This window comes from Boleophthalmus pectinirostris, unplaced genomic scaffold, assembly GCF_026225935.1.
Source record: "Boleophthalmus pectinirostris isolate CB_2022bp ecotype Guang Dong unplaced genomic scaffold, ASM2622593v1 HiC_scaffold_18, whole genome shotgun sequence".
Classification (NCBI taxonomy): Eukaryota; Metazoa; Chordata; class Actinopteri; order Gobiiformes; family Gobiidae; genus Boleophthalmus; species Boleophthalmus pectinirostris.
Window position 1 is genome coordinate 44,297,321 of NW_026571133.1, and position 11,085 is coordinate 44,308,405.

Consider the following 11,085-nt stretch of genomic DNA (forward strand, 5'->3'; position numbering starts at 1 on the left):
GCCCTCGGCACAGGGTCTGAACACATTAAATAATTAAACCTTTGTATTCAATTATACTTCAATAATCTTTAATGTGAAAGTATTTGGTGTTTTTATTCAAAGTGTACATACAATACTGCAAAGTCACGTGTGTTTAACTGTGTAATTAATGAATTAATCATTGCATTTATATAGCGCCTTTCAAGATACTCAAAGTGCTTTACAGTTCATTATTCATTCACTCAACACTCAGTAATCAGTGGCTACTATTGTAGCCACAGCTGCCCTGGGGCAGACTGACAGAAGCGAGGCTGCCAATCTGCACCATTGGCCCCTCCAACCACCACCACACACACACACACACACACACACACACCGCTTCCATATTAGGCAATGTGGGTTTAGTGTCTTTTTTTTTTTTTTTTTTGTTTTTGTGGCACCTGGAATTCCCAGTGTCTCCCATCCAAGTACTGACCAGGCCCGGCCCTGCTGAGCTTCTGTGATCTGACAGGATCAGGCTTTGAAACGCCGGTATGACCACAAGTGTTGTGGAAGTGGAAGTGTGTGGTGTAACTGTTGCTGCACAATCTTGATTAGCACTAAACAGGAAATCCAAAGCTCTTCTATATCATTTCAAACAAACCCCATGATGACTCGTAGCTGGATTCATGAGCCGGTTTCACTTCGGTTTCTTACCATTAGGATTTGTTCACTCGACAGTAAGCAGGTACTTTTTATTATTTAACCAATCACTGTTATCTGGTCGTGATGTATGTAATGCGCTGCTAACAGGTCTAACTGATATATTAAACTTTTCCCAAATCCCGTAGGAACAAGGGCAATAACATCTTTCCCCTTGATAAAATTCACCAAACATTCTCTTTGTTCCGGCTTTAAATCCTCAAGCTCGGGAATCGTTGACAACACAGAATGTCTGGCTCTTTGCTGACAGGCTGGTGCCCAAACTCACACCAGGGGTTTGGCAAACAGTTTCTGATTCCTGACCTAGTCACTGGAGTAAAATGAAATTGAGCAGAGGAACTAGGTGGCACCAGCCTGGCTATGGTTTGTAGTGGTTGGTAATAATAAAATTGTGGATCGAGTGCATAATTGTTCTGCACTCAACCCTAACGTGAGTCAGTATAGTCACATTTTTTTGGGTGTTTTGGTCATTTTTAAGCTGCTTTTCTGCATTTTACTGAAACAAATGACAATGTATGCATTTACTGTCGGCATGGATCAGACTGGTCCAAAACAGGGACACCTGGGACATTTCTTGTGAATTAAAATGAACTGTAAAGCGCTTTGGGCATCTTGAAAGGCGCTATAAAAATGCAATAATTAATCAATTTAAAATAGGACAAATCACTGGATTTGTAGAAATCTATTGGGACATGGGACACGAGGACAATAGGGACGTCTGGTCACCTCACTTACAGGCTCAGTGCTGGTTTCTGTTTCATAAGTTTTTGAGTTTGAGTCATACTATTGCATATACATGGTAGCTCTACAGTGGTGTAGGCTGTAGATCTCTGGAGGTGGAGGGGTTCACTTTAGAGGGTGACCTTATTTAAAGTTCTTGTCGGTGGTGGGAACCTTAACTGTTTTGTTCAGCCTGTAAATAAAAGCTGCCTAATGGCTGTTGGAGCCACACACTGACTGACTTGCTTTGTTATTAGAGCTTGACCCTGTAGGTGTTACTTTAATATTCATACAATTAAACATCTCAACAATAAAGCAGCAAGGACCTATTACCTATTGTATCATTGAAGTGTACTGCAGCCACTGGGATTAAAACAAAAAATACATTCCCCTTCAGTTTTAAAAAGTGATCACACCACATCCAAACTTAGCCTTTAAATTTTGGTGTTTGCATATGGTGCATGTTAACTAACCAAGACCCTACAGAATACAGCCTACTCTTGATTTTTAAAGATAACATAACTGTGCTCTACGCCTCAGACTCACCCTCTCTTCAACTGTCCTGCTCCTTGAACCTGTTTGTGAGGGATCACCATTCAGACACCTTCCTCATCCTCGCCTGCCCTTTGGCTACTCCTCCTAAGGCCAGGAGAGGGCGCAGGTTGGCCAGGACATGGACAAAAGTGAATAAAGATGATACTATAGTTTACCTACAAAGTGCAATTATTTAGGCCTCCCAGATTTCCATTTGCGTTTCCTCTCCTGTTATCATCCCCTGCTTTGTCTCTCGGTCTAGTCTACTCTGGTGTCTGTACTTTTGAGATTCTCTCCTCTCAGCTCTTGATAACTTGATCTCTGAATGCAATTGACACCTTTTTCTCAACAAGAAACTCAGGATCTGGCAAACCTGAAACTTTTTCCGAGGAGGACATAGAAGATCTTCACCTATTCTGAACCATGATTACAGGTCTTCTGCTGATTGGATTAGTCATGGCCCAGATTTTTCAAAAAAAATTCAGATTACCGAGGTGGTTGTTCGGTGCCCCAACAGGCTGTCCAGACTGACATGGGAGGTTAATCTAAGAACTCTCAAACTGACTTTCATGAGACTTTTATGGAAGGTTCAGTTGCCTCGCACAACATTTTGGAAAACATCATGGAGAAGTTATAGGGTTGTCATCAGTGTTGGGAAGGTTACTTTTCAAATGCATTCCCCTACAGATTACAGATTACATACCCCAAAATGTAGTTTGTAACAGAATCCATTAAATTACTTTAGGTGAGTAACGTAATCTGAATATTTTTGATTACTTGATTTGTGTAGAGAAGCAAAGACTAGACATTGGAGCATAAGATGTTTTGTCTGCTAAAAGAAAATGAAAAGCCCAGACTTTATTGAACCAAATTAAAAATATTGACTGAAGACGGAGATACATCCACACAGCATGATTTAGTCCTGTTTTAGACCTGGTTTTAAACCTGGTGATGAGTGAAATTACCGGGAAAAAAAAAAGAAAAAAAGGGATATAGCCCAAAATGTGAAAACAGGAAAATATCTTTGTGTAATCAATTTATTTCAACCAAGTAACTAATCTAATTACCACTCACTGAAACAGTAACTGTAACCGAATACAGTTACTCATAATTTGTACTCTGATTACGTAACTCTGGTACATGTAATCTGGAGTTGCGGTTTGTTTCATTCACACATGTTTAAAACACACAAACTCTGCAGATTTAAGATGTGTTCTTCACTCACTTGTGATGTTATGTGGTAATACAGGAAGTGCTCCACTACGTTTTAAACTCTATACACCTTCATTAGAATCATTTGGATAATTTTAGCTCTAGAATTGCTGATCTCTACTGTAGCAGAGAGGGGGCTTCAACAGGGGTTCCCCCCACTTCATTTATTTTATTATTATTATTATTTACAACACAGGCAAGTCTGGCTAAAACACAGGACAAAGGCATTAAGTGGAAAAATATATGGTCCTTTATTCTAGTTAACATTAAAAGAGCTCATTTTACACATATTTTCTTAAAAGACACACAACCGACATAATTTGGGAACTCAAACCTGGGACACAACTAAAACCAAATTACAAAAAAACTGTTAATAGTGCAACAAAGAGAATTTGGAGAGTCTGAGAGCAGAATCTAGCAGCAGCAGCGTAATCTGCCACAGAGATACATCAGTTAATACATGCCAACAAACGCCACCACCCCCCAACATGCATCACCCAGAGCCTCTACCTGGTTTCTACAATAGCGCGTCAGGAGCGGCCGCCGTCTCCGCCTGCTCCAGACAACACCTTTAAATTTAAGCACCAGAAACAAGGCATTAAAAAACAAATTCTAAGAAACACTGAAAAAACATCTCCAGTACTCACACGGGCCGCGTCTGCAAGCCTCGAAAGCCCCGACTGCCCCACTACGGCGCGCGCAGCCTTTTCTAATCGCCTAATCAATGACGCCGGGAGCCACGCGCGGCGACGCACAGGTGGACGCCTTCACGGACGCACCACAGTCAGAATAGTTCAAAACACCCGGTTACACTACAGAAGAAAAGGTAAAAAGGAGCTGTTCACTTGAAAACTTCTGCTTGATGACGGCATCCAACCCATCCTCAGGGAAAACTCTATATTAGAAACTTTGGTCCACCTGAAAAATGTTTCTATTCACAATTTGGCCTCTTAAAGTGTGACATTGTTACAGTTTATTTGTGCCATTCATTTCTAAAGGTATCACGTGACTTTCAATTTATGAGCGATGCAACCCGGTATCACAAGATGGAACAGAGTATTTGGAGCTTTGGAGATGTAGACAGACTCATAATAAAAGGAGACTATAAAGGTCAGAGGTGAACCAGGTGACTTCCTCTTGCTGAGCAGGCCTACCACACGATTATTTCTGGGTTTTAACAGTCCAGATCAGAGGCTCAGTGCTCAGTGGCTGCCATTTTTGGCATTTTTGGTGAATTGAGTTTTTGGAGTTGAGTTACTGTTGTTAATTTATGGTAGCTCTGCAGTGGGTGTGGGCTGGAGGTAGCTGGGTGTGGAGGGGGCTCACTTAGAGGGTGACTTTATTTATAGTTATTGGTGGTGGTGGCACTTGTAATTGGGTGTTTTCAGTTGTGGTAATGGTTTTCTTTGCATTAACCTTGTTTGTTTTTCACTTATAGTATATGTCCTTCACCCCAGCCTTAGTGTGCAGCCTCACCCCTGCAGTGGCATCCTCACCTGTTACACCAATCTTAACTATGTGGTTGTAAATAAAAACTGCTGTATGGCTGTTAGACCCACACACTGACTGGCTTGTTTTGTTATTAAAGCTACCTGTAAATTCCAGGTTTTACAGTTACTCAGACATGTGTGAATGAAATAAAACCACTCAAGTATGTACAGCGGTCATTTGTGTGTAAAGTAAATGTACCTGTGTGTAGATGGTCTGTTGTGTGTGAGGGACAAACATCCAAAAGGGAATAACATCCAAAATTAGCAGCCTATTCATTTTCAAAGAATACAGCACAGGTGTCAAACATGCGGCCTGGGGGCCAGATCCGGCCCTCGAAGACCTTTAATTTGGCCCTCGGCTGATTTTCTACTAAATATTTTAATTAAATTTTCTATTAAAATATTGGTAATTTTCTGTGATGCTTAGCATATCAGCGTCTCCAGCGTCTCTGTACGTGGCCCCTCCCACCAGAGCAGCACAAATGAAGACTTGTCTCTTTCCAAACGCTCTTAAAGGACGATCGTTTTGACTGTTGACCGTGACACCCTCATCAGAAAAATGTCCAACATGAGAAAAGTGGAGCCGAGTGCAGGATTTTACAACAAAAATGGACTTATTCCTATTTGCAAACAAGTTAATGTTAAAACATTGTGCTGAAATTACATTTTTCTTAAAGTTTCAGGTTGTTCATAATATTATAATATTTTGTAAAAGAAAGAGTTCATCAATTAAAAAAGATTTCTGTAATAGATTTGTGTTTCTCTGCACAAATATTTGAACTTATTGTTATTTTTGGGGTTTATATGACATGAGTTTTCTGATCCGGCCCCTTTGGGATCAAAGTAGGTTGGATACGGCCCCCGGACCAAAATGAGTTTGACATCCCTGAAATACAGTTTAGAAGACAGCAGATAAATAAGGTCTCATCTTTTCATTTCTTTTGTGACTGCTGTGAGGAGTTGGTGCATTATTTAAATCTCATTTTTTCAAGCAGAACAATTCCACCTCAAGTACAGAAAAGGCCTGTTAAGAAACGACGCACCAGATGAGTATTTTTTCACATGTTTATTTTACTCCTTTTGAAATTGCTTGTGTTTTGCTTTAACATAAGTTGACTAAAGGTAGATACTGCGTCATCAGAATCTATTCACGTGGGTAGAAAGTAATCATTTGTCTCTTCCTCTTCTTCCTTCAGTGGGAGATGGTTGGACATCCCTGCTGGAGATGGACAGGTGGAGGTGGACCAGGATCACTTGGGTCCACACACTCCCAGCAGCACCTTCTCGTAGTGTCCCCTTGTGTCCTTCTGAAAACACAAAGCACAGGCTCAAAGTGGTCATGTCCCTGCTCGTCCGAGAGGGGCACGTGAGGATTCCAAATGCTGTATTCACTGAAAACAACATATTAACTGTAGAATAAGTTTCGCTTTTCCTTTCTCACACTGAGTCTCCTCTCCGTTTGCCTCCATCACTTCCCCTTCACAGAACAATCAGCATCCATCCCACTAATGAAACTACTGCATCGCATCAGATCTGTTGTTTTAGTGCAGGGGTTTTCCTGGTTTAGTCCTGGTTTTAGTCCTGATTTAGTCCTGGTTTAGTCTTGACTTAGTCCTGGTTTAGTCCTGGTTTTAGTCCTGATTTTAATACTGGTTTAGTCCTGGTTTAGTCCTGATTTAGTCCTGGTTTAGTCCTGATTTTAGTCCTGATTTAGTCCTGGTTTTAGTCCTGATTTTAGTCCTGACTTAGTCCTGGTTTAGGCCTGATTTTAGTCCTGACTTAGTCCTGGTTTAGGCCTGATTTTAGTCCTGGTTTAGTCCTGATTTAGTCCTGGTTTAGACCTGATTTTAGTCCTGGTTTAGTCCTGATTTTAGTCCTGGTTTAGACCTGGTTTTAGTTCTGGTTTTAGTCTTGGTTTAGTCCTGGTTTAGTCCAGGTTTTAGTCCTGGTTTAGTCTTGATTTAGTCTTGGTGTTAGTTCTTGTTTAGGCCTGGTTTAGGTCTGATTTTAGTCCTGGTTTAGTCCTGATTTTAGTCCTGGTTTAGTCCTGATTTAGTCCGGTTTAGACCTGGTTTTAGTCCTGGTTTAGTCCTGGTTTTAGTCCTGGTTTAGTTCTGGTTTAGTCCTGGTTTAGTTCTGGTTTAGTCCTGGTTTTAGTCCTGGTTTTAGTCCTGGTTTAGTCCTGGTTTAGTCCTGGTTTTAGTCCTGGTTTTAGTCCTGGTTTTAGTCCTGGTTTATTCCTGGTTTAGTCCTGATTTAGTCCTGGTTTAGTCCTGGTGTTAGTCCTGGTTTAGTCTTGGTTTAGTCCTGGTTTAGTCCTGGTTTAGTCCTGGTTTTGGTTCTGGTTTTGGTTCTGGTTTAGTCCTGGTTTAGTCCTGGTTTGTCCTCGTTTTAGTCCTGGTTTTAGTCCTGGTTTAGTCCTGGTTTAGTCCTGGTTTTAGTCCTGGTTTTAGTCCTGGTTTAGTCCTGGTTTATTCCTGGTTTAGTCCTGATTTAGTCCTGGTTTAGTCCTGGTGTTAGTCCTGGTTTAGTCTTGGTTTAGTCCTGGTTTAGTCCTGGTTTAGTCCTGGTTTTGGTTCTGGTTCTGGTTTTGGTTCTGGTTTAGTCCTGGTTTAGTCCTGGTTTAGTCCTGGTTTGTCCTGGTTTTGGTTCTGGTTTAGTCCTGGTTTAGTTCTGGTTTAGTCCTGGTTTAGTCTTGGTTTAGTCTTGGTTTAGTCTTGGTTTAGTCCTGGTGTTAGTCCTGGTTTAGTCTTGGTTTAGTCCTGGTTAGTCCTGGTTTTGGTTCTGGTTTTGGTTCTGGTTTAGTCCTGGTTTAGTCCTGGTTTAGTCCTGGTTTGTCCTGGTTTTGGTTCTGGTTTAGTCCTGGTTTAGTCTTGGTTTAGTCCTGGTTTAGAGGAGAGGCACAGAATCTTACAGTTAACCATAAGGAGGGTTTGGGAAGGAGAAGATCACCGCTAGATGACTCAAACATGCCTGGATGACATCTTAAACCTTCAGGCTTGTTTTTGATGAGGGAAGAATTTTATAACATGGCAGAAAGCTCCAAGTTTAGAGTTTATGTTGGGGTGAGGGCAGTTACCATAATGTCCTCCTGCAGATGGCGGTCATACATGGAGTAGTATTCCTCCACGATCTTCCTCAGGTCCACCTCAGAGCGGCTCACCAGCACTCGGATCAGAGACTTCTCACATGTGCCATGGCCCTGTCAGGAGAAACATCTCACTTTAGCAGAAGGCTACATATGAAAAGAGGACAAGAGGAGATGAGAAGATCAGAGACAGAAGACTAGAGAGGAGAGAGCAGAGAGCAGTGTCACCTTCATGGCCTCGTGCAGTTTCTCAGCGAAGAAAGCCGGAGTGTTCCAGCACACTTTGACTGTAACACACAGATCCACAAGATCAGGATTATTCATGAACGAGTGAAACTGACAGACAGAAGAGTGGACAGAAACAGGAGGGAGAGGAGTCTGACCGATGTCGATGAGGCAGTCCTCGATGTCCCCCCTGAGCTCGCACTTCAGGGCCTTGGGCAGGCACCGGTCACTCACAGCGGCGTATTCCTGGAACGCTGAAAGAACACATTCATTTGATTTCAAAACTACACTTACAAATGAAAGTGTCTGCCTCAGGTCCACTCAAACTGTTCTTGAGATAGACAGACATAAACTCTCAAAGATCACAAGTCTCTCAGTGTCATTTGTCCCAGATGTCAGACCTGCTGGACAGGTCCCAGGTCTCATCCTTCAGGTCTATGGGGACACATGAATCACAAAGGACACATCTGAATCACTGGCCCCTCCACGTCCACACAAAGTCTATGTCTGGAGCCATGAGGTACTCCCTGAGCAGGTCCTCCCTTCAGCTACGCTTGCCCAAAGAAGGTACTCACTCTTGGAGAACTGTTAAACCCAGAGGAGGTACTCACTCTTGGAGAACTGTTAAACCCAGAGGAGGTACTCACTCTTGGAGAGCTGTTAAACCCAGAGGAGGTACTCACTCTTGGAGAACTGTTAAACCCAGAGGAGGTACTCACTCTTGGAGAACTGTTAAACCCAGAGGAGGTACTCACTCTTGGAGAACTGTTAAACCCAAAGAAGGTACTCACTCTTGGAGAGCTGTTAATCCCAGAGGAGGTACTCACTCTTGGAGAGCTGTTAATCCCAGAGGAGGTACTCACTCTTGGAGAGCTGTTAATCCCAGAGGAGGTACTCACTCTTGGAGAACTGTTAAACCCAGAGGAGGTACTCACTCTTGGAGAGCTGTTAAACCCAGAAGAGGTACTCATTCTTGGAGAGCTGTTTAACCCAGAGGAGGTACTCACTCTTGGCGAGCTGGGCTTTACTGCGAGTGGTCAGAATCTCGATGAAGGTGTCCACATCGGTCCCTCTCCGGTTCTCTCCTGACTCAAACAGAGTCTGCAGGACACAGACACAGATGTTTGGAGGCAAATGTTCACAATTTGAGCTACTTAGATGAGTTCTGAGAGCTCAAATAGAATTATAATCATTTGTAATGTGTAAACTGATTAGACTGTGCAGTTACCTCTGCGTCCTTCTTGGCCAGCTGCATGTCCACCGCTTTACTGGTGCTTCTGCTGGACTTATACAGAGCCAGGAGGGCCTTCTCAAAGTCCCCTTTGGCCTCTTTCTTCAACACCTCCTCCAGCTCATGACGGTACTCTGCACACAGCACACAACAGGAGTAAAACAAGAATAAACCAGGACTAAACCAGGATTAAACTGAAACTAAACAAGGCCCAAACCAGAACTGAAACAAGACAAAACCAGGGCTAAACCAGGACTGAACTGAAACTAAACCATCAGACTCAAAGACGCTTTACAAACAAATAAAAAGTGACACAATAGAAAACAGGGAAATCGTGGAGGGAATGCCAGGTTGAACAGGTGAGTTTTTAGTAGTGATCTGAAGTGCTGCAGTGAGTCCGAGTTCCTGATGGATTGTGGGAGTGAGATCCAGAGGGAGGGGGCGGCGGCGGCAGTGGCGAAGGTTTGGTTCCCCAAGGTCCGGTGCTTTGTCCTGATGAGGGGAGTGAGGAGGTTGGTGTCGGCCGATCTGAGGCAGCGTGTGGGACAGTCCAGACGAATGGGTCTGTGAGATGGAGGGACCAGGTTATGGTAGGACTTGTAGGTGATGAAGAGAACCTTGTGTTGAATGTGATATTGTACAGGGAGCCAGTGGAGCTGCTTAAGGACAGGATTGATGTGGTCTCTGGAGCGGAGGTGAGGAGGCGGGCGACAGAGTTTTGGATGTACTGCAGTTTTTGGAGGTGGGTGGAGGGGAGAGCATACAGAAGGCTGTTACAATAGTTGAGTCTGGAGGAGAGAAAGGCATGAATGAGGATTTCTGTTGTGGGCTGAGAGGGGGAGGGGCGGAGAAGGTGGAAAAAAGATGTTTTGGTGATGTGGATGATGTGGGTTCTGAATGAGAGGGTAGGGTCCATGATGATGTCAAGATTGTGTACTCATGGAGAGGGGGTAACGGTGTGACCATTGATGAAGAGGAAGATGTTCTGAGCAGTGGGGAGGAGAGCAGTTCTGTTTGAGGAACAAGTTTGAGGAAGTTGTGGTCCGACAGGCAGTTCATAATGGTGAAGAGAATGACTGGGGAGATGGATCTGGTAAACCTGAGTGTCATCAGCGTATCAGTGGAAATTTAGTCCATAGTGGTGAATGATGTGGCCGAGAGGAAGCATGCAGATGATGAAGAGGAGTGGGACGAGCACCAAACCTTGGGGAACACCAGTGGTGACAGAGGAGGAGTGGGATTTGGAGTTGTTTATGGAGACGTAGTGGTGACGGTCAGAGAGGTAGGAGGAGAACCAGGAGAGTGCAGTGCGGGAGATGCAGATACGCTGTAGACGGTGGAGGAGGACGGTGCAGTCGATGGTGTTGGACGTGGCACTGAGGTTGAGGAGGAGGAGAATCGAGACGGAACCGAAGTCTGCAGCAAGGAGGAGGTTGATGACTTTTAGGAGGGATGTTTCAGTGCTGTGATGGGGGTGGAAACCAATTTGAAATAATTCAGAAAGCTGAAAGCTGAGGAGGTATTGTTGGAGTTGGGTAATGATGGCTCGTTCTGTTATTTTTGGAGAAGAGAGGAAGATTGGAGATGGGTCTAAAGTTGTCCAGGTTGTTAGGGTCCAGGCCGGGTTTTTTCAGAAGGGGTGTGATTGTGGCTAGTTTAACTGCAGGAGGGACAGTGCCAAAGCTGAGGACTAGACCAGGACTAAACAAAATCTTAACCAGGTCTAACCCAGGTCCACACACATGACTCACACAGGGTGGAATTCACACAAACTCCTGTCATGTTCTTCTCCTGCCTCATACTTTAGTGTTCCCAGTTGAAACTGACAGGTCTGTTTTAAATGCTCTTAAATTAGCACAAAAAAACATTTTTCACCACCACATTTTTATTCGACATTCTTTAGC

At 43.5% G+C, this 11,085-nt stretch overlaps 1 protein-coding gene and 1 long non-coding RNA gene across 2 annotated transcripts in view; both read right to left on the bottom strand.

Annotated features, from left to right (window-relative positions):
- Positions 1–3,374: 3,374 nt before the first annotated feature.
- LOC129409048 (uncharacterized) lies at positions 3,375–3,836 on the bottom strand. Its single transcript, XR_008632245.1, has 3 exons — positions 3,795–3,836; positions 3,658–3,716; positions 3,375–3,580 (listed from the first exon to the last, which is right to left on the bottom strand). It is a non-coding gene; the product is annotated as an uncharacterized LOC129409048 (long non-coding RNA).
- Positions 3,837–5,688: 1,852 nt separating this feature from the next.
- The window catches only part of LOC110159915 (annexin A1-like), a 13,021-nt gene continuing 7,624 nt past the window's right edge, over positions 5,689–11,085 (bottom strand). The window contains exons 6-11 of the mRNA XM_020924511.2: positions 9,179–9,315; positions 8,958–9,051; positions 8,109–8,204; positions 7,954–8,012; positions 7,717–7,839; positions 5,689–5,944 (exon numbers count right to left, since the gene is read on the bottom strand). Coding sequence (XP_020780170.1) covers positions 5,888–5,944; positions 7,717–7,839; positions 7,954–8,012; positions 8,109–8,204; positions 8,958–9,051; positions 9,179–9,315 — 566 coding nt within the window. The 3' untranslated portion in view covers positions 5,689–5,887. The remainder of the gene's footprint in view (positions 5,945–7,716; positions 7,840–7,953; positions 8,013–8,108; positions 8,205–8,957; positions 9,052–9,178; positions 9,316–11,085) is intronic.